General features: G+C 57.1%; 1 protein-coding gene across 1 annotated transcript; it reads left to right on the top strand.

Moving 5' to 3' along the window:
• Positions 1–3,089: 3,089 nt before the first annotated feature.
• CLK3 (CDC like kinase 3) lies at positions 3,090–21,994 on the top strand. Its single transcript, XM_054168830.1, has 13 exons — positions 3,090–3,197; positions 3,624–3,775; positions 10,148–10,355; positions 13,855–13,948; positions 14,389–14,455; positions 16,141–16,257; positions 17,178–17,344; positions 18,169–18,263; positions 19,001–19,130; positions 20,007–20,089; positions 20,598–20,677; positions 20,818–20,908; positions 21,794–21,994. Exons 2-13 carry the CDS (start codon positions 3,624–3,626, stop codon positions 21,977–21,979), a joined length of 1,470 nt encoding a protein of 489 aa, XP_054024805.1. The 5' UTR covers positions 3,090–3,197; the 3' UTR covers positions 21,980–21,994.
• Positions 21,995–22,546: the final 552 nt, after the last annotated feature.

A 22,546-nucleotide genomic window follows, 5' to 3' on the forward strand; every position in this document is an offset into this window, starting at 1 on the left:
AGAAGGTCTCCCCTGAGCCTCCTCTTCTCCAGGCTAAGCAACCCCAGCTCCCTCAGCCTCTCCTCACAGGGCTGTGCTCAAGGCCTCTCCCCAGCCTTGTTGCCCTTCTCTGGACACCTTCCAGAACATCAACATCTTTCCTAAACTGAGGAGCCCAGAACTGGACACAGGACTCAAGGTGTGGCCTGACCAGTGCAGTGTACAGGGATGGAATGACCTCCCTGCTCATGCTGGCCACACTGTTCCTGAGGCAGGCCAGGATGCCATCTGGCAGCTCTGGTGGCTCTGCTGTGGTCACAATGCCCTGCTCTGCCCCTTGCCCAGAAGAAGGTCAAGGACTCATGGGCATCTCCCCAGCCCTCCCTGGCGCAGTGCTAAAGATGATCACCAGCATTTTGAATGTATTGGTGGCCCAGACAAGTGGTCAGTGAATAAATAAAGGGGTGGAGCATGACTGTAACCGTGGAGTCAGTGGAATTCTTCCCACCCTGGGGCTCCTGGCTCAGCTCTGCCACAGGCTGGCAGCATCCAGGGGCAGGAGCAAGAAATGTCCTCCAGAGTGGTGGCCATGGTGGGAGTGGATGGTCACCTACTGATGGGCCTGGAGGGAGCAAAGCCCCACTCCTAACCCCTGCTATGATGGTGCTAAATAGTGAATCACAGAATGGTCCAGGCCAGAAGGGACCTCCAAAGGTCATCCAGTCCAAGCCCCCTGCAGTCAGCAGGGGCAGCCTCAACTAGATCAGGCTGCCCAGAGCCCTCTCCAGCCTCACCTTGAATATCTCCAGGGATGGGGCCTCAGCCACCTCCCTGGGCAACCTGTGCCAGTGTTCCACTACCCTCATGGTGCTGAACTTGTTCCTCACATCCAATCTCACTCTGCTCTGCTCTAATTTGAAGCCATTGCTCCGGGTCCTGTCCCTGCAGGCCTTTGCTCTCCATCCTTCTTGTAGCCCCCTTCAGGTGCTGGCAGGCTGCTATTAGGTCTCCCTGGAGCCTCCTCTTCTCCAGGCTGACCATCCACAGCTCCCTCAGCCTGTCCTCATAGCAGAGCTGCTCCAACCCCCTGAGCATTCTTGTGGCCCTCCTCTGGATCCTCTCCACCAGGTCCATGTCCTTCCTTTACTGAGAGCTCCACACCTGGATGCAGGTGAGGTCTCCCCACAGCAGAGCACAGTGTCAGAATCACCTCTCTGGCTCTGCTGGCAATGCTGCTTTGGATGCAGCCCAGGCTGTGATTTGCCTTCTGTGCTGCAAGCTCACCCTGCCTCCTCCTGCCCAGCTTCTCCCCCACCAGCACCCCCAAGTCCTTCTCCTCAAGGCTGCTTTCCATCACCTCCTCCCCAGGTCTGTCCTGACAGTGATGATTGTTCCAGCCCAGGAGCAGAACCCTCCACTTGCTCATGTTGAACCTCATGAGGTTCCCCTGGGCACTGCCTCTCTCTCCAGCTTGTCCAGGTCCCTCTGGGTGCCATCCTGTCCCTCTGGTGTATAGACAGCACCCTTGGTGTCATCTGCACCCTTGTTTATGGTGCCTCAATCTCACTGTCTACAGCACTGATAACAATATGAAACAGCACAGGTCCCAGTAGAGACCCCTGAGGGACACCAAATCAATGGGAATGAGGTCCTCTCTCCATGGAGATTAACTCATCACCGAGCCTCTTCCACCAGCTCCTCACCCTGCTGTCCCAGACCTATCTCCAGTCCCAAGGCCAGGTCCCAGGTGGGGACAAGAGCAGCTCTCAGCCCCGTTTGGTGTCAGGACAGTGTCTGCAGAAGCCATGGGGAGAGAAGGTGCACAGGGCCACAGTGATGCAGACCATTGTGAGGGTTGTCATGGTGAAGGTTGTCAGGGTGAAGCAGGCTGGGCTGAGGATGGTCCAGCAGGGAGGAAAGCAAAGGTGAGGATGGCTGTGGCAAGGGTGACCTTGCTGAGGAAGGTCATTGTAAGGCAGACATGGGGAGGAAGGCCATGATGAGGGTGAGGATGGCAGCGGTGGGGCAAGCTGTGGTGGGGAAGACCATGGAGACAAAGGCCATGGTGAGGATGGCCATGGTGAGGGTGAAGGAGCAGAGTGAGGAGGGCCATGGTGAGGATGAAGGAGCAGAGTGAGGCACACCATGGTGAGGAGGGCCATGGTGAGGGTGAAGGAGCACAGTGAGGTAGGGTCATGGTGAGGAAGGCCACAGGGAGGCAGGCTATAGGGAGGAAGATCATGCTGAGGATGAGAGGATGGCCATAGTGAGGAAAGTGGAACTGAGGGTGAGGATGGCCACAGTGCAGAAGATCATGGTAAGGGTGAGGATGGACACAGCGAGGAAGGTCAGGGAGAGGAAGGGCATGGCAATGGCGAGGATGGCCCTGGTGAGTGAGGAAGGTGACGGTGAGGATGAGGGTGGCCATGGTGATGAAGGTCAGGGAGCAGAAGGGCATGGCAAGGGTGAGGATGGCGCTGGTGAGTGAGGAAGGTGACGGTGAGGATAAGGGTGGCCACGGTGATGAAGGTCAGGGAGCAGAAGGGCATGGCAAGGGTGAGGATGGCGCTGGTGAGTGAGGAAGGTGACGGTGAGGATAAGGGTGGCCACGGTGATGAAGGTCAGGGAGCAGAAGGGCATGGCAAGGGTGAGGATGGCGCTGGTGAGGGAGGAAGGTCACAGGGAGGATGAGGGTGGCCACGGTGATGAAGGTCAGGGAGCAGAAGGGCACGGCGAGGGTGAGGATGGCGCTGGTGAGTGAGGAAGGTCACAGGGAGGATGAGGGTGGCCACGGTGATGAAGGTCAGGGAGCAGAAGGGCATGGCGAGGGTGAGGATGGCGCTGGTGAGTGAGGAAGGTCACAGGGAGGATGAGGGTGGCCACGGTGATGAAGGTCAGGGAGCAGAAGGGCATGGCGAGGGTGAGGAGGGTGAGGGTGAGGAAGGGAGGCCGCCCCGGGGCCGTGAGGCCGCGGCGGGGCCGCCGCCAGTGCCCGCCCCGCGGCGCCCCCATGCCGGCCGCCGGCGGCGGCCCCGGCGCGGCGGGAGTTAAGAGCGGCCCGCAGGGGGCAGCGGGAGGCGGTGGCGCGGCGGGCCCGGGCGGGCGGGGCCGGAAGCGGAAGGGCAGCCGGAGCCGTTGCGGCGGCGCTGCTGGGCCGGTGGGGCCGGGCCAGGCCGGGCCGCAGCCGCCGAGCGCGGCCGGAGGGGAGCGGAGGGGAGGTGAGTAGGCAGCGGGGCGGCGGAGCGCGGCCGTGCGGGGCCTCCGGAGGGGTTCGCGGGGCGGGGATCGGGCCGGGCCCGGCCGCGGCGCCCCGGGGCTGTTGGTGGCGCCCTCGGTGCGGTGCCCGCGGCCTGCAGCGCTCCGCGCCCCGGCTGCCCCCAGCCAAACGGGCAGGGTGCCGCGGGCCCGGGCCCGGCGGCGGCTTGCGGCCGGGTCGTGGCAGGGGGCAGCGGGGACGCGAGCGGTAAGGTCCCGGCAAAGCCCCGGGGCTCCGCACGGCGCCTCTCGGCCTGCGCTCTGCCCCGAGCCCGCAGCTCCGGGGGGACCAGGTCGGGCGCCTCTGCGGGCTGGTGCCAGGCCAAGGGGTGAGTGTGTGAAGAGCCAGGCGTGGTTAGAGCTGGCTGGAAGCCCTCCTGTCCCCCCAGATGCATCACTGTAAGAGGTACCGGTCCCCGGAGCAGGAGAACTACCTGGGGCACAGGTGGAAGAGGAAGAGATCTCGAAGCAGAGACTACTATGAGGGGAGGCTGCGATACCCACCCCGCAGGGATCTGGCCAGGAGGTCACGATCCAGAAGGTGAGAGCAGGTTTTGGGCAGGGGGAGAGGGGACAGCCAGCTCACAGACCCTCCTCCTCCTCCTCTCTGCTGGGCACCTTCCAGAGCCAGCGCTGCACGGTGGCAGCTTTCATCTGCTGGCTGAGGATCAGCTTTAAACCTGTAAATCCCAGAGATGGAAGGAAAGGGCTGTGGGGGTGTGTGTGTGCTTTCCCTTACATGTTGCTGCATCTGGCCAAACCTTCTCCCCAAAGCCATGTCCTGACTATCAGAGAGGGATAACAACCTGCCCTAGTATCATCTTTCCCAGTACTGATGCTGTGAAGGGCTTCCAAGCCTTTCCCTTCCTGACAGCAGGACAAGAGGCAGCGGCCTCAAGCTGCATGAGGGGAGGTTTAGGTTGGAGATGAGGAACAATTCCTTCACTGCAGGAGTGGTCAGGGGTTGGAGCAGGCTGCCCGAGCAGGCGGCGGAGTCACCGTCCCCGGAGGTGTTCACACTTGTGGCCGTGGCACTTTGGGACGTGGTGTAATGGCCATGGTGGTGTTGGGCTGATGGTTGGACTGGGTGATCTTAGAGGTCTTTTCCAGCCTCAGTGATTCTGTTCTGTGAGCCTCTCTGAAAGTATCCCAGAGCAGATTTGGAGTGAGAGGAGCTTTGCCCTCACCTGTGCTGCCAGCAAGGATCCGAGCGTCACTAGCTGCTCTTTCCTGCTTCAGCACTGGCTTTTACCTTTGATCCTCTCTTTGTTCAGCGTTTCCACAGGGACAATGAGGTGCTGGAAGCAGGGTGGATGAGGCCCTTTGGTGAGAGGAGTGGCAGTGAGGGTTCTGGAACAGAGGCAGTAGGCACCTGCTGACACATCGCCGCCGTGTGTGCGGCCGAAATAGACTGCTTTGGTCCTTGCTGCTCCCCAGGACCAAGGCTGGTGCAGTTGAGCAGGTTGAGCAGGGCAGGTGCAGCCAGAAGGGAGCTGAAGTCATCATTCCTGAAGTGTTCTGCAGATGAATTTCTCTTCCCAGCCTGGCTGTTGTTTACTTGCAGCATTGTGAAATAACAGCTGACGCACGCAGTAGGCCTTCCCCTTCTTTCGTCTGGTGGAGCACCTAGGATGGAGCTGGCTGAAGGGAGGCCTACAGGAAAGCTGGGGAGGGACCTTTTACAAGGGCTTGTAGTGATAGGACCACAGAATCACAGAATGGGTTGGGTTGGAAGGGACCTCCAAAGGGCATCCAGTCCAACCTCCCCTGCAGGCAGCAGGGGCAGCCTCAACTAGATCAGGCTGCCCAGAGCCCTCTCCAGCCTCACCTTGAATATCTCCAGGGATGGGGCCTCAGCCACCTCCCTGGGCAACCTGTGCCAGTGTTCCACCACCCTCATGGTGCAGAACTTGTTCCTCACATCCAATCTCAATCTGCTCTGCTCTAGTTTGAAGCCATTGCTCCAGGTCCTGTCCCTGCAGGCCTTTGCTAACAGTCTCTCTCCATCCTTCTTGTAGTCCCCTTCAGGTACTGGCAGGTTGTTCTTGGGTCTCCCTGGAGCTTCCTCTTCTCCAGGCTGAACATCCCCCAGCTCCCTCAGTCTGTCTTCCTAGCAGAGCTGCTCCAACCCCCTGATCATTTTCATGGCCCTCCTCTGGACCCTCTCCATCAGGATGAGGGGCACTAGATTGAAGCTGGAAGAAGAGAGATTAGGAAGAAGCTCTTTGCTGTGAGGGTGGGGAGACACTGGAACAGGCTGCCCAGGGAGGTTATGGATGCCCCCTCCAAGGAAGTGTTGAGGGCCAGGCTGGATGAGGCCTTGATCAGTCTGGTCTAGTGCAAGGTGCCCCTGCCCATGGCAGGGGGGTTGGAACTGGGTGATCTTTAAGGTCCCTTCCAACCCAAACCATTCTGTGATTTGCTAGGTGGAAGTCTTCTTGCCCCTTTATTCTCAGCCTCTGGGCCTCTCAGAGGTCTGTTGGCCTCCTCTGTGTTTATTTCTGAATCCTCCATATCTTGCAGGTAGGCAGAGGTGTGCCAGAGGTGTGGCTGGAGCTGAGGATGGGTGTCAGAACAGGACTGTGGGTTGGGTTTTGTGTGTGCTTTGGCCAGTTCAGCAGCGACCTGGAGCTGCTGCTTTCTTGGCAGGCAGCTTGAAATTGCCTTCTTGGTCTAAAATGAGATCAAAGGTATCTGGAAAGCCAGCAGCAAATCTCCCTGCTGAGTGCTTGGATCTTCTGCCTCAACCACAGCTTCTCACTTGCTGACCTGTGAAGCAAGGCAGTGGAAGGTGTTTGATCAGAGCAGCTGCACCAGCTGGGCTGGCAGTGGCAGTGGTGCTTTTGGGGGCAGAATCAGGGCACTGCTCAGTGGCACCATTTCTGCTGCCTTCTGCAAGAGAGGGAAGCACAGGGACCTGCAGAGCAGCTCAGGGTGCCTGAAACTCTTGTGTGCAGTAAATACTCACAGCCAGGAGCTTTGTGTGAGGCCTTGTGGCCCTTCCCAGTGCAGAGATGAGCTTGCTTGAACACTTCCCTCACACACTTGCAGCCCTCATTGTTGCTGGAGGTGCAGCTGTACTCTCGTGGGAGGTGGTGGAAGCCTCATTCCTGGAGGTGTCGAAGGCCAGGCTGGATGTGGCTGTGAGCAGCCTGCTCTGGTGTGAGGTGTCCCTGACCATGGCAGAGGGGTTGGCACTGGCTGAGCCTTGAGCTCCCTTCCAGCCCTGAGAGTTCTATGATTCTGTGTGAGGAACAAGCTCTGTGGATGCTAAGAACAAGCTCTTTACCAGGAGGGTGGTGGGACAAGTTGCCCAGAGATGTGATTGGGACCCTGAAGATACTCAAGGTGAGGCTGGACAGGGCTCTGGGCAGCCTGATCTAGTGGAGGATGTCCCTGCTGACTGCAGGGGGTTTGGCTGGATGACCTTTGGAGGTCCCTTCCAACCCAGAGCATTCTGTGTGTGAAAGGGAGGGTAGAAGTGGTCACACAGCAGACTGGCATCAGATTGGATGTTAGGAAGAAGTTCTTCTCCATGAGGGTGGTGAGACACTTGTACAGATTGCCCAGGGAGGTGGTGCAAGCCTCATCCCTGGAGGTTTTTGAGGCCAGAGATGAGCTTGCTTGAACACTTCCCTCACACACTTGCAGCCCTCATTGTTGCTGGAGGTGCAGCTGTACTGTAGAAGGAGGTGGAAGCCTCATCCCTGGAGGTTTTAAGGCCAGACTGGATGTGGCTGTGAGCAAGCTGCTGTAGTGTGAGGTGTGCCTGCCCCTGGCAGGGGGGTTGGAACTGCCTGATCCTTGAGTTCCCTTCCAACCCTGACAATTCTATGGTTCTACACTGTAGAGGCCACATTTTGCTTCTGGCTTCAGCTAATGATCTGCTGGGCAGGTGTGCACCAAAGGCCTGGCCTTCAGGGGCCCCCAGTTCTCCCCTGGGATGATGACTGCTGCTGCCTTCAAGTCTCATTTGCTGAGGACCTAATGAGCCATCTCCCTAGGTGCTCTAGGTTGGATATTAGAAGAAACATCTTCACTGAAAAGGTTACAAACACTGAAACAGGCTCCACAGGGAGAGGATTGAACCCCCATCCCTGGAAGAGTTTCACAGAGGCAGAGATGTGGTGCTGAGGGACATGGCTTAGCACCAGGCTTGGGAGAGGTAGAGAATGGTTGGACTGGGTGATCTTGAAGGTCTTTTCCAACCAAAATGATTCAGTGATTCCAGGGGGAGGAGAAAGGGTGGCAGACAAACACTGGTGTGGAGCCTCCATGGCAGGAGGCTTCCAAGGCCTGCCTGGGTCTGTTCCTGTGTGACCTGCCCTAGGTGATCCTGCTGTGGCAGGGGGGGTTGGACTTGGTGATCTTCAGAGGTCCCTTTCAGCCCCTGTGATTCTGTGTGGTGGTGGAGGTGGCTCAGATGAGGTAGGCATCCCAGGTGGAGCTCCAAAGTGGGTTGTTTCCTGCTGGCATCATGAAATGTGGGAGGGCCACATTGTTCTCTCTTGCAAACCTTCTCCTTCTGTGAGAGGTGGTCAGTGTTTGAGCCACAGCAGAGGGGTGGTTGGAAGCTGGGGTGTTGCCCTGCTGCCAGAGGGCAGGAGCACTTTGTTTCAGCAGGACTCTTGCCCTTTTGTGCTTTTCCAAGCTGCCCAAAAAAGACATTGAGGTGCTGGAGTGCACCCAGAGCAGGGCAGTGAGGCTGGTGAGGAGTTTGGAGGGTGGCATAGGGGGAGCAGCTGAGGGAGCTGGGGTTGTTCAGCCTGGAGAAGAGGAGGCTGAGGGGAGATCTTACTGCTCTCTACAGCTCCCTGGAAGGAGCTAGGCTGGGGGCTGGTCTCCTCTCTGAAGTAACAAGTGATGGGATGAGAAGACATGATCTCAAGTAGTGCCAGGGGAGGTCTAGGTTGGATGTTAGGGAAAAGTCCCTTACAGAATCACAGAACATTAGGGGTTGGAAGTGACCTTGAGGGATCATTCAGTCCAACCCTCCTGCCAGAGCAAGATCACCTAGGGCAGGTCACACAGGAACACATCCAAGTGGGTTTTGAGTGTCTCCAGAGAGGGAGACTCCACAAGCTCTCTGGGCAGCCTGCTCCAGGCCTCTGTCAGCCTCACACTGACAAAGTTTTCCCCTCTGTTCCCATGGCACCTGCTCTGCTCCAGCTGGCACCCAGTGCCCCTTGTCCTGTTGTTGGACATCTCTGAGCAGAGCCTGGCTCCATCCTCCCAGCACTGCCCTGCACATCTTTTATCAGCAGCATTGAGGGCACCCCTCAGGCTCCTCTGCTCCAGGCTGAAGAACCATAGAGCAGTTAAGGCTGGAAAAGACCTTTATGATCAAGCCCAATTCTAACCAAACTACCAAGACTACTAAGCTTTATCCTGAAGTGCCATGGCCACACACTTCTTCAACACCTCCAGAGGTGGGGACTCCACCACCTCCCTGAGCAGCCTGTTCCAATCCCTGACCACTCTTGCAGCCCAGACATTTTTCCTAATCTCCAACCTAAACCTGCCCTGGTGCAGCTTGAGGCCATTTCCTCTTGTCCTATTAGTTAGTTACCTGGGAGAAGAGACCAGCACCAGCCTCACTCCAGCCTCCTTTCAAGTAGCTGTAGGGAGCAACAGGATCTTCCTTCAGTCTTCTCTTCTCCAGACTCAGCTAGAGACCCAACTGCCTCAGCCTTTCTTCAAGAGGGAGATGTTCCACTCCCTTAATCACCTTTGTGGCTCTGCATTGGACTCTTTTGAGCAGCTCCCTGCTTTCTCAGAGGAGGGTCATGAAAATGATCAGGGGGTTGGAGCACATCTGCTATCAAGACAGACTGAAGGAGCTGGGGGTGTTCAGCCTGGAGAAGAGGAGGCTCCAGGGAGACCTAAGAACAACCTGCCAGTACCTGAAGGGGGCTACAAGAAGGATGGAGAGAGACTGTTAGCAAAGGCCTGCAGGGACAGCACTGGGGGCAATGGCTTCAAACTAGAGCAGAGCAGATCTAGATTGGATGTGAGGAACAAGTTCAGCACCATGAGTGGGGTGGAACAGTGGCACAGGTTGCCCAGGGAGGTGGCTGAGGCTACATGCCTGGAGACATTCAAGGTGAGGCTGGAGAGGGCTCTGGGCAGCCTGATCTAGTTGAGGCTGCCCCTGCTGCCTGCAGGGGGGGTTGGACTGGATGGCCTTTGGAGGTCCCTCCCAACCCAACCCGTTCTGTGGTTCCATGACATCTCTGAGGGGGGAGACTTGCCAAGTCCTCTTCTATGATTCTATGACTCTCTGCTGCAAGAGTGGTCAGGCTTTGGCACGTGCTGCCCTGGGAGGTGGCGGAGTCGCCAGCCTTGGGTGTGTTGGAAGGTGGTTTGGCTGTGGTGCTTGGGGGGGTTGTAGCCGGGTGGGGGTTGGTCTCTTCTCCTAGGCAACCAGCACCAGAACAGGAGGACACAGTCTCAAGCTGTGCCAGGGGAGGTTTAGGCTGGATCTTAGGAGGAGATCCTTCACACAGAGAGAGATTGGCCATTGGGCTGTGCTGCCCAGGGAGGTGGAGGAGTCCCCATCCCTGGAGGTGTTTAGGAAGAGCCTGGATGGGGTGCTTGGTGCCACGGCTGCGCTGAGCAGATGGTGTTGGGTGATAGGTTGGACTGTATGATCTCAGAGGTCTCTTCCAGCCTGGTTAATTCTATTCTATTCTATTCTAACCTTGCAGAGTAGGCTTCTGGGCTGGCCTTGGGTGACCCCGAGGGTCTTTTCCCACCCGCCTGTTTCCGTGCGGCTCCGAGCGCCCACCGCGGGCAGAGCCGCGCTCCGGCGGCGCTCGGCTCGGACGCTTGGGCTCCAGCTCCCTGCAGGCCTGTTCCCAAGCTTCCCGCTGGCTGCCAGGCCTGCTGAAGGGCGCTGTCGTTTGTGCTGCAGCCACGAGAGGATGCCTTACCACCGGAGGTACCGGCGGGACAGCGAGGCCTACCGCTGCGAGGAGCGCAGCCCCTCCTTCGCCGAGGACTTTTACCCCAGCCGCCCGCGCCACTGGCGCCGCTCGCGGGGCAGGGAGCAGCACCGGCCCCGCAAGCACCAGCACTACTGCCGGAAACGCAGGAGCAGGTCTTGTAGCAGTGCCTCCTCGGTGAGTAGCAGCCAGCACGAGCTCAGGAGGGTTCAGGTTACTAACTCTTCTTGCCTTCCTTCCAGCTCTGAGGGCGCTGGGTGAGTAACCTCTGATCCCTTCTCTTGTCGTTGTTGGTTTGGTTTCGTTCCTCCTTCGAGCCGGTGTGTGTGTGTGTGTGTTTGTGCCTTCACTGCCTTCCAGGATCTGAAGGGGGCTACAAGAAAGGCTGGGGAGGGACTATCAGGGAGTGATAGGACTGGGGGGAATGGAACAAAAGTAGAAGTGGGGAGATTCAGACTGGATGTTAGGAAGAAATTCTTTCACCGTGTGGGTGGTGAGAGACTGGCACGGGCTGCCCAGGGAGGTGGTGCAAGCCTCAGCCCTGGAGGTTTTGAAAGCCAGAGATTTTGAGCAGGCTGCCCAGAGAGCTTGTGGAGTCTCCCTCTCTGGAGACATTCAAAGCCAGAGATTTTGAGGGTTTGAAAGCCACTTCCCTCACACACTTGCAGCCCTCATTGTTGCTGGAGGTGCAGCTATACCCTAGAGGGAGGTGGTAGAAGCCTCATCCCTGGAGGTTTTAAGGCTAGGCTGGATGTGGCTGTGAGCAACCTGCTGTGGTGTGAGGTGTCCCTGCCCATGGCAGGGGGCTTGGAGCTGGCTGAGCCTTGAGCTCCCTTCCAAGGCTAACAGTTCTGTGATTCCATGAATGGTCTCAAAAGCTTGTCTCTTGTGAAGTGGGAAGCGTTTGGAGTTACTGGGTTTTGCCTGGTTCAACCCCTTCTAGCTTTAATACATGAGGGAACTAAGCTGGGGATCAGGGAGAGCTTCAAATGGCACCCATGTGACAGGCTGAGGAGAGCCAGCTTTGGCCACAGGCCAGCCTGGCTGCTGGGGATTGTGTCGTGGTAGGGTTTGAACATGGCCAGGGCTTGGCTTCTGCAGAGAGCTGCTTCTTGGCAGGGCTTGGTGTGCAGCGCTCCTGCAGAGGCACCTCCAGTGGATTCTGTTCCCAGCCTGGTTCTCCACTGGGCTTGTAAACCCCTGCCCCACCATAGTTAGAGGCTTCCACCTCCTGGGGATGTGCACTTGTGCTCTCTGCCTCCTTCCACACAACTGTCCCTAGACTTCAGCTTCTCTGAAGACATCCCCCTGGTGTTCTTCCCCACCCCGAAGCACACAGCATTCCTTCCAGGGAATATTGAGAACTGGGTGAGGAGGCTGGGCCTGAGACTTGGGAATACCCTGGAAGCGTGGTGAGGTACCAGCCCTGTGCCTCCCTGCTCCTCTCCTGGCAGGAACCTTTCCATCCTTCACACCTTTATTGTTTTTCAATGCCACTACAGCTAAGTGAGCAGGCTCTGCTCCCTGCAGCTGGAGCAGATACCTGCATGGCCCAAGAGCTTCTGAGGGGCTGCTGCTTTCCTCCTTCGATTGCTTTCCAGCTGGAATGTGACTTTTAGCCAGAGCCAGGGGTTGTGGTGGGGTTTGTGTGTGTGAGTGGTGGCAACAACCTGCAGCTTTGGGCTGGTGTCACCTCAAGTCCTTTTGGAAGCCTCACAGCTCTCCTAGCTCTCTCTACCTCCTCCTCCACTGGCCTTTTGGGGTTTTAGTTGTAGCTGATGATTTTGGACTAGCTGGGGGTGGGGGTGAAGCTTGTTACAAACTCAGGCATGGAGAGGTAGAAGCTTTGTATGATTTTCTTTGGCTGTTTGGTGGACCCTGGGGTCCTGTCAGGAATGTTGGGCTGGTTTTCCAGTGGAAGCTAGCAGAATGTGACCTCACACCTTCAGTGGAGTGAAATGGTCCCTGGGGGGAATTAACTGAACTGTCCTAAAGTTCTCCCAGGCTGAAAACTGCATCCTGAGGCCAATGTGCAACACCAGGTCTGTGTGGATGGACCTAGGGGCCAGGGTGGTCAGTGGGGGTGTCAGGAAGGGATGGGCTGGTTGGCAGCCAGGGCAGGGCATGGCTCTGGGTAGCTGGAGGTCTGTTAGCTGAGGCATGACCAGGAGCCCAGCTGCTCCTCTGGCTCCTGCTGGAGAGCATGTCCTAACTGACAGCTTTGTGTAGCCTTCATCAGCTTGGCCAGTGGAGAAAATCAGGTTCTGGCAAAGCCCTCCTCTGGCAGAAGGCTGTGGGAGGACCTTCTGGTGGCCTTTCAGAACTTGAAGGGGGCCTGAAAGAAGATGGGGACAGACATTTTGTCAGGGTGTGTTGTGAGAGGACAAGGGCTAATGCTTTGAACTAAAGGAGGGAGATTCAGGCTACATTAAGGAAGACATTTTTTACGCTGGGGGTGGTGAGCCCCTGGCCCAGGCTGCCCAGAGAGGTGGTAGACGCCCCAGCCCTTTAAGCACTGCAGGTCAGGCTGTTTGGGGCTCTCTGCAGCCTGCTCCAGCTGCAGATCTCCCTGCTGGCTGTGAGGGGCTCGGACTTGATGACCTTTAGAGGTCCCTTCCACCTGAAAGCATTCTGTGACCCTGTGCTCTGGTGCTGCCCTCTGTGGGGAACGGTGGTGCCAAAGCCCTCCCGAACCCTCGAGCTTCCCCCCTGGAGAAGGCAGGAGACACCTTCCTAGCTGAGAGGCATCAGCCAAGGAGATTGTTTGTTTGGGTTTTGTTTGTTTTGGCTTTTGTTGGTTGTTTTTTTTTTGGTTGGTTTGTTTGGTTGTTTTTTTTTCCTTTACATACCTGTAGCTGTTGATTACTTTTCTGTTTTGAAGTTAGTTTGTGTCTTTGACGTGTCCCTTGCAATATCCCTATCGTTATATATGCTGTGTGCCTTATGAAATGCTGGGATCTGGAAAATCCAATCAACCACCAACCTACCACCAATGAACCACCTACCAATCAACTACCTACTGCCAACCAACCACCAACCAATCAACTACCAACTACCAACCAACCACCAATCAACCACCAACCAATCAACTACCAACTACCAACCAACCACCAATCAACCACCAACCTACCACCAATGAACCACCTACCAATCAACTACCTACTACCCACCAACCACCAATGAACCACCAACCAATCAACTACCAACCAACCACCAATGAACCACCAACCAATCAACTACCAACCAACCACCAATGAACCACCAACCAATCAACTACCAACCTACCACCAATGAACCACCAACCAATCACCAACCTACCACCAATGAACCACCAACCAATCAACTACCTACTACCAACCTACCACCAATGAACTACCAACTACCAATCAACTACCAACCTACTACCAATGAACCACCTACCAACAACCAATCAACTACCAACCACCAATGAACCAACAACCAATCAACTCCCAACCTACCATCAACTACCAACCTGCCACCACCAATGAACCACCAACCTACCAACTAACCACCCACCACCAACGAACCACCAACCAATCAACTCCCAACCTACCACCCGCCCATCAACCCGCGCCCCTCCCGCCGCGGCTGGCCGCCCCGGTGCTGCGCTGCTGGTGGCCTGGGTGGCATCTGTGGCCCGGGTGGCGCCGTGCAGAGGAGCCAGCAGAGCAGTAAGCGCAGCAGGAGCGTGGAAGATGACAAAGAAGGTCACCTGGTGTGCAGGATCGGCGATTGGCTCCAGGAGCGATGTACAGCCACCTTTCGTAAACCTTTTCCTCTCTCCCTCTCTCTCCTTCTCTCCTCTCTCCATCTCTTTCTCCTTCTTTCCTTTCTGTTTCCCCCCTCTCTCCTAGCCCAGAGCTCTCTCCTCTTGCCCTGGAGAGGTCTCTGCTGGTCTTTTACTGCTTAACAAAACAGGGACTGAGCAGTAAAACTGCTTGAGGCAGACCATAGATGCTTTGAGCTGCAAAGAGAGTAGCAGGCAGAGACAATTCAGTGTTTGTTTGGTTTCATTTTGGGGGTTTACTTTTGGGGGTGTTTGGGGTTGGGTTTTTTTTTTTTGTTGGTTGGTTTTTGGTTTGGTTTTTGTTTTTTTGGCTTTGATGGTTTTCTCGCTGTGAAGCTGCAGGACCCTGACCAGCCCTGGCTGAGCCCTGGAGCTCACAGCCGCTCCTGTTTTCTCTCCTAGATGAAATCGTCGGCAGCCTCGGGGAAGGCACTTTCGGCAAAGTGGTGGAGTGCGTGGACCATGCCAGGTGAGTAGCTGCCCCTGCCCCTGCCCACTGCCCCTGCCTGCTCCTTCCAGCTCTCTGCTCTGCCCTCCCCTGCCCCTGCATGCTGCCCTGCCCCTGCTCACAGTATCACTAATATTGGAAGTGACCTCAAGGATCATCAAGTCCAACCTGTCCCCACAGACCTCACGGCTAGACCATGGCACCAAGGGCCACATCCAATCCCCTCCTGAACACCTCCAGGGATGGAGACTCCACCACCTCCCTGGGCAGCACATTCCAATGACAAATGACTCTCTCTGGGAAGAACTTTCTCCTACTAAACTTCCCCTGGCACAGCTTGAGACTATGTCCTCTTGTTCTGGTGCTGCTTGCCTGGGAGAAGAGACCAACCCCCTCCTGGTTACAACCTCCCTTCAGGGAGTTGTAGAGGGCAATGAGGTCTCCCCTGAGCCTCTTCTGCAGGCTAAGCAACCCCAGCTCCCTCAGCCTCTCCTCACAGGGCTGTGCTCAAGGCCTCTCCCCAGCCTTGTTGCCCTTCTCTGGACACCTTCAAGTCTCTCAATGTCCTTCCTAAGCTGAGGAGCCCAGAACTGGACACAGCACTCAAGGTGTGGCCTAACCAGTGCAGAGTCCAGGGGCACAATGACTTCCCTGCTCCTGCTGGCCACACTGTTCCTGATGCAGGCCAGGATGCCCTTGGCCTTCTTGGCCCCCTGGGCACACTGCTGGCTCATGTTCAGGCAGCTGTCAATCAGCACCCCCAGGTCCCTCTCTGTTTGGGAGCTCCCCCGCCTCCGCCCCTGCTCCCACCCCTGCTGCAGCCAGCCCAGGCCCTCACAAGTGCACAGGACTAATGGTGCCAGCCTTGCCTGGAGCAAACCATCAGCACCTTCCACTTGTCACTGAGGAGGACAGGTTGAGACTGGAGATTAGGAAGAGTTTCTTTCCAGGGAGGGTGATAAGACACTGGCACAGGCTGCCCAGGGAGGCTGTGCCTGTCCTCTTCCTGGAGGTGTTCAGAGCCAGGCTGGATGAGGCCTTGAGCAACTTGGGCTGGTGTGAGGTGTCCCTGCCCATGGCAGGGGGGTTGGAACTGGCTGATCTTTAAGGTCCCTTCCAACCCAAACCATTCTGTAAAAGTGGAGAAGTTCCACTTGCACAGCAGGTGGGAAGGGGCCTGCGGCACACCTCAGGCTTCTCAGGCTGTCCTGCTAGGAGAAGCAGGAAGGGTTTGGAGTCCCATGGTTGAGGGCTTCTGCAGCGAGCTCCAGCTGGGGAAGTGACCTCATGATCTGCCTGGGTCCTTCTCTGTTTTACCCCTCCAGGGAGTACATTTGACCCCTGCCTCTTTCTGACCTTTTGTCTGGCTCTGAGCCCTGAGGTCAGCTTGCTTGAGGAGTGGCTTCTGCCTTCTCAGAAACCTCTGCAGGTGGCTGCTGGAGGCACAGAGCCCTGGGAGACTGCAGTGCTGGCAGAGCTGCCTGCTGCTGTCTGCAGTCTGAACTGGCAAGAGCCTTCCCCTCCCAGTTAGCTACTGGTCAAGCATCAGAAATCTCTGGCAGACCTTGAAAGCCAGGGAAGGACAAAGGCTTTGTAGAGATGAAAATGTGACTGGAGTGACTGGGATGTGCCCTCTCCCTGTGGGCTGAGGATGGCTGTGGGGGGCTGCTTGTGACTCCAGCCTTTTCTGCTCTCTTCCCTCCCAGAGGCAAATCTCAGGTGGCTCTGAAAATCATAAAGAATGTTGGGAAGTACAGAGAAGCAGCCAGGCTGGAAATCAATGTCCTGAAAAAAATCAAAGAGAAGGACAAGGACAACAAATTGTAAGTTCCTCCAGGACTCCAGGGTGGGCAGGAAGTGTTCTGGGCTTGGGTGACAGCCAGAGAAATGTGGGGCTGGGTACTGGAATACCTGCTGCTTGCTGTCCCTCCTCTGGTTTTTGGAAGAGAGGCAGAGAAGTAGCTCTGCTTTGGGCCTCTCGCTCCAGGAAGGACATTAAGGTGCTGGGGTGGGTCCAGAGAAGGGTAACAAAGCTGGGGAAGGGGCTGGAAAACAGGGCTGGGGAGGAGCAGCTGAGGGAACTGGGGGTGTGCAGTCTGGAGGAAAAGAGGCTGAGAGGAGACCTCATTGTTCTCTACAGCTCCCTGAAAGAAGGTTGGGGCCAGGTAGGGGTTGGTCTCTTCCCCCTAGGAACAAGGGACAGGACAAGAGGAAACAGCCTCAAGTTGCACCAGGGGAGGTTTAGGTTGGACATGAGAAGAAACCTTTTCCCTGAAAGGGTTCTCAAGCACTGGCACAGGCTGCCCAGGGAGGTGGTTGAAGCCCCAGCCCTGGAAGTGTTTCCAGGGGGCAGAGCTGTGGTGCTGAGGGCCATGGGTTAGCAGCAGCCTTGGCAGAGTTAGAGAACCGTTGGACTCCAGGACCTTAAAGGTCTTCTCCAGCCCAAAGGATTCCAGTGGTGATATGAACACATCAACAACTGCCCTGCCAAGTCACAGCAAGGCAAGATCAGCCAGAAGTTCTCTAACAGCCTCTTGCTGCCCTGTCCCACTTGAACTGGAGCTGTCTCCCCAAAGGTGTTGGACAGAGCTGGGGAGGAGCTGTGTCCGTGGTGTACACCGAGGGATTCTTCTGCCTCAGTCCCCTGCTGGAGAGCTTTGGCTCACCAACCCCTTCTGAGGGAGCCAGGCCCAGGCAGAGTGACTGCATGCAGGTTCATCCTGGTGTCTTCCTCTCTGCCCAGCTTGTGTGTCCTGATGTCAGACTGGTTCAACTTCCACGGCCACATGTGCATCGCCTTCGAGCTCCTGGGCAAGAACACCTTTGAGTTCCTGAAGGAGAACAACTTCCAGCCCTACCCTCTGCCCCAGATCAGGCACATGGCCTACCAGCTCTGCCATGCCTTGAGGTGTAAGTCAGCCCTGCTGCCTGCCTGCCTGCCTGCTGGGGAGGGAGCTTGCTGCTTGGATGGGCAGAGCTGTCGGGGTGCTTCACTCTGTGGTCCTTAGGTGTTTCCCCTCCCCCCAGCATTAGGGGGCTGCAAGTTTGCCCCCCCAGCATTAACTTTTGCCAGCCCAGCCCAGCTGGAAGGAAATGGAAGCTGTATTTGCAGGCAGAACCACAAGCTAGAGTGGAATGCAATGAATGTGTACAAAATGCACAGGAGTTACAATACTGAGAGGTATTTACAACTAACAAGGACCCCCTGCAGCTACTAGCTCCTCCTTTTCTGCCTACCCCCCTGCCCAAAAGAAGGGAGAGGAGGAGCTGAGGACACCAATACCAAACCAATGCAGCCAAGCTCAAGCCAGAATCCAGTTAGTCTCTCTCCAGAGCTGAGAAGCCAGAAGAGAAGAGAGAATGGGTTTGGTACAACCACTTTTAAGTTCCTTATCCCTCCAGGGGGATTGTTTAGGATTCTCTTTAGTTCCCTTTATTTTTACCCCCAGCAGTGACTGATTCACATTTTTGCTGCTTTTCTGCTCAAGATTTGAGACATTTTAAAGGTATAGCCTGAAACTACCACACCCCCACACTTCTCCTCCTTGGTTGCCCAGGGAGGTGGTGGAAGCTTCATCCCTGGAGGTTTATAAGGCCAGGCTGGATGTGGCTGTGAGCAGCCTGATGTGGTGTGAGGTGTCCCTGCCCGTGGCAGGGGGGTTGGAGCTGGCTGAGCCTCGAGCTCCCTTCCAAGCCTGACAGGTCTGTGATTCTCCTTGCCCCCCTCCATGCAGTTCTCCATGACAACCAACTGACCCACACCGACCTGAAGCCAGAGAACATCCTCTTTGTCAACTCGGACTTCGACACTCTCTACAACGAGAAGAAGGTGAGTGGGTGCCCCACAGCCTTGTCCCTGCCTGCACAAATGCCATCTGCCCCTCACAGGGCCTTGCCAGTCACAGAAACATCCAGCTTGGAACAGGCAGGGCTCTGGGCATCCTGATCTAGTTGAGGCTGCCCCTGAGGGGCTTGCACTGGATGACCTTCAGAGGTCCCTTCCAACCCAAACCCAAGGCCAGCCCAGAACCCTGCTGTATGAGGCTCACCCCTAAACCATAGCCCCAAGCACCACATCCAGATGACCTTTAAACACCTGCAGGCTTGGTGACTCCACCACCTCCCTGGGCAGCACCCTGACCACTCCTGCTGGGAAAAACTTCTTCCTAATACCAAACCTAAAAATTCTTTCAGTCTGAACCTCCCCAGTCGTAGCTTGAGGCCATTCCCTCTTGCTCTGTCACTAATGACCTGGGAGAAGAGACCAGCACCAGCCTCTCCACAGCCTCCTTTCAGGTAGTTGTAGAGAGCAAGCCTGCTTGGTGGGAAGAGCCTGAAAGCTGAGCCTCTTCTGCATCCCGTGGCTGCCTCCAGTGGAGCGTGTGGTGGCTTCCCTTAGCGCTGCTCTGAGACGCAGAGAGCTCAGAGCTTTGCCGTCATCGTTCCTCCTCTTAGCGGCGTGGACTTGGCAGCTCTGGGTGGGGGTGGTCAGAGGGCTCCTCTCAAAGCCCAGCTTAATCCCAGAGCAGCTGCTGGAAGCCCCAAGGGCTCCTTGTTTGCTTGCAGAGCTGTGAGGAGAAGTCCATCCGGAACACGAGCATCCGCGTGGCGGACTTCGGCAGCGCCACCTTCGACCACGAGCACCACACCACCATCGTGGCCACCCGGCACTACCGGCCCCCAGAAGTCATCCTGGGTGAGTGCTGCTGGCCCCTGGGGGCCTGCCAGAGCTGCAGGAGGCCCAGGGAGGCTGTAGGGTGGTGCTGGCTGGAAGAAAAGCAGCTCAAAAGGGCTCCCAGTTCCTGCGGATGAGCTGTTCGGTGCATTGCTGCATCCCTGCCTCAGTGGTCTGAAGGTCCTGACTGGATGGAAGGTGCCCAGGGATGGTGCAGAGGCTTGACATGGAGCTGGGGAAAGCCTGAGAGGTGCTCAGGTTAGCTCCAGGGGAACAAGGAGTCAGCATAAGCTGAAACAGAAGCCAATCTGTTCCAAATGGTGTAGCAGGTCCAGAGGAGGCCACAAAAATGGTCAAGGGGTTGGAGCACCTCAGCTACAAGGACAGGCTGGGGGAGTTGGGGGTGTTCAGCCTGGAGAAGAGGAGGCTCCAGGGAGACCTAATAGCAACCTGCCAATATTTGAAGGGGGCTACAAGAAGGCTGGAGAGAGAGACTCTGCAGTGGCCTGCAGGGACAGGACCAGGGGCAATGGCTTCAAACTAGAGCAGAGCAGATTGAGATTGGCTGTGAGGAACAAGTTCTGCACCATGAGGGTGGTGGAACAGTGGCACAGGTTGCCCAGGGAGGTGGTTGAGGCTCCCTCCCTGGAGATACTCCAGGTGAGGCTTGAGAGGGCTCTGGGCAGCCTGATCTAGTTGAGGCTGCCCCTGCTGCCTGCAGGGGGCTTGGACTGGATGCCCTTTGGAGGTCCCTTCCAACCCAGATCACTGGAGGGAGACTGGCCAAGTCCTTGCCAGCGTGCACAGGCATCTCCTCGGTGTCTCTTGTTGCTGCCAAAGATGAAGAAGCTGTTGTGGTGTGTGGAGAGCTCCAGCTGAAGCTGTTTGTCTTTGCAGAGCTGGGCTGGGCGCAGCCCTGCGACGTGTGGAGCACTGGCTGCATCCTCTTCGAGTACTACCGCGGCTTCACCCTCTTCCAGGTACGGCCCCCGGGGGCTCCTCCCCAGCCCTCCCTCCCTGCCCCACAGCACCCAGGGGAAGGCAAATGCAGAGCAGGCACTGGGAAGTTTGAAACTGAGGCACTGAGGTTGCCCAGGGGGGTGAGGGAAGCCTCATCCCTGGAGGTTTTGAAGGCCAGGCTGGATGTGGCTGTGAGGTGTCCCTGCCCATGGCAGGGAGGTTGGGACTGGCTGAGCCTTGAGCTCCCTTCCAACCCTGACAGTTCTGGGCTGGAATTCTGGGATTCTGAAAACAAGCCCAGGAGAACTCATGGTTTGAGATTTGTGCCTTGCTCTCCAGACAGAATTCAGATCACTTCTGGTTTCTTCCCCCTGCCTGTGAAGAGTAGAAACATGAAGAGGGGAAGCAGAGGTGGCCAGGAGCTGCATCAGCTTGGCTCTGCTTCTCCTGTGCCACGCAGGGACAGAGCTCTGGCTGCCAGCTCTCCCAAGCCCTGACTTCCTGCACCCTCCCCCTTCTGCTTTGCAGACCCATGAGAATCGGGAGCACCTTGTGATGATGGAGAAGATCCTTGGGCCCATTCCCTCTCACATGATCCACAAAACTCGGTGAGAGCCTTCTCCTCAGCTCAGCCTGCTCACCTCAGGCCGGCGAGGCTGGGTCCTCACACTGGCTCTCACCTCAGGGGCAGATGTGCTGGAGGTATGGCCCCTGAGCAGCTCCCCTCAGCACCCCCTCTCCTTTGCAGGAAGCAGAAGTATTTCCACAATGGGAATCTGGTGTGGGATGAGAACACCTCTGATGGGAGATACGTCCAAGAGAACTGCAAGCCCCTGCGGGTAGGTGCTGCTGGGTGGCTGCTGGAGGCCTTGGCTGCCTGGGGAGGCCGAACCACGGTGCTGTCCCCTTCTCCAGACCTGTGCTATGGGGCTTGGGGCAGGGAGTTCTGCTTTTACCACCCCCCAACTCTCACCTGCAGTAACAGAAGTTGAACTGAAGCAGAACAGGCACTGGGGAGGTGGAGGGACTCTGTACCCCAGGCTGGGAGACAGCCAGTGCCTTGCTGGGGCCATAGGCTTGGGTTCCTGTCAGAGATTCCTTGCAGCTGGAGAAGACCTTTAAGGTCCTGGAGTCCAACCATTCTCTAACTCTGCCAAGGCTGCTGCTAAACCGTGGCACTCAGCACCACAGCTCTGTGGCTTTGAAACACCTCCAGGGCTGGGCATTCAGCCACCTCCCTGGGCAGCCTGTGCCAGAGCTTGAGAACCCTTTCAGGGAGAGGTTTCTTCTAAAGTGCAACTTAAGCCACCCCTGGTGCCACTTGAGGCCAATTTCTCTCATCCTGTCCCTTGTTCCTTGGGAGAAGAGACCAACCCCCACCTGGCTCCAGCCTCCTCAGGGAGCTGTGGAGAGCCAGAAGGTCTCCCCTCAGTGTCCTGCTCCCCAGTCCCTCAGCTGCTCCTCATGAGACCTATTCTCTAGGCTGTAGAGAGCAAGGAGGTCTCCCCTCACCCTCCTTTCCCCCAGGCTAAACACTCCCCATTCCCTCATCTGCTCCTCCCCAGCTCTGTTCTCCAGCCCCTTCCCCAGCTTGTTTGCCCTTCTCTGCCTCCAGCCCCTCCCTGCCCACCTGGGAGCCGAGGGCCCAGGCTGCTCCCCGCCCTGGCAGGCACTGTGGCAGCCTGCCGCAGCGCCCCCTCCCCCCCGGCCTCCTTCCCTTCCAGACCTACATGCTGCACGACTCGCTGGAGCACGCCCAGCTCTTTGACCTGATGAGGAGGATGCTGGAGTTCGACCCCTGCCGCAGGATCACCTTCTCAGAAGCCCTCCTGCACCCCTTCTTCGCGGGGCTGTCGGCCGAGGAGCGGCTGCTGTGCGGGCGGGGAGCCAGCAGGGACCTCAGCAGATGACGGCCGGGGAGGCCGCGGGGGGGCCTGCCGGGGAGGGGCTGTACATAGCTGGGGGGTGCCACAGGCTCCAGAGCCTCTGCCCCTGCTGGAGAGGGCAGAGGGGCTGGGGGGGAGGGGGTGGAAAAGGGAAGGAGAGACGAAAACCCAACAAAGCTCCCTTGGAAAGCACAGATTTGTCTATTTATATGTTGTAAAGTTAAAATAAAAGTGTTTCTTATTGTTTGATACTTTCCTTGTAGGCAGCTCTAGGGTTCTTTTGCCTCCCACCTTTGCCTTCTCTGGAGGGGAAGATGGAGACAAATATCACTGGGACAAGAAGCAGCCAGGGGGCTTTGGAGGAGAGAGTGCTTCCCCCTCCCCAAGTGTCTCCCTCTGAGCAGCGTGGGGCCTCTGCCAGCTGCAGCAAGGAGAGCAGGACCAAAAAAACAGCTGGAGGGCCAGGAGAAGACTGTGAAGAGTTGCACTTTATTTCAGGGCATGCCCCCTCTTCCCCCACCCCCTCCCCCCTCCCAGCAGCGGCAGGAATCGTTACAAACGTCAGGTCACAAATGGAGTCATCAAGCAGTG

This window comes from Dryobates pubescens, chromosome 17, assembly GCF_014839835.1.
Source record: "Dryobates pubescens isolate bDryPub1 chromosome 17, bDryPub1.pri, whole genome shotgun sequence".
NCBI classification, from domain to species: Eukaryota; Metazoa; Chordata; class Aves; order Piciformes; family Picidae; genus Dryobates; species Dryobates pubescens.

Bases quoted from the DNA above. Each gene is read 5' to 3' on its own strand.
- CLK3 (XM_054168830.1), top strand. From the start codon at position 3,624: ATGCATCACTGTAAGAGGTACCGGTCCCCGGAGCAGGAGAACTACCTG. The intron at 18,264-19,000 runs GTGAGTGGGTGC...GTTTGCTTGCAG, and splicing joins CTCTCTACAACGAGAAGAAG to AGCTGTGAGGAGAAGTCCAT. The intron at 20,678-20,817 runs GTGAGAGCCTTC...TCTCCTTTGCAG, and splicing joins CACATGATCCACAAAACTCG to GAAGCAGAAGTATTTCCACA.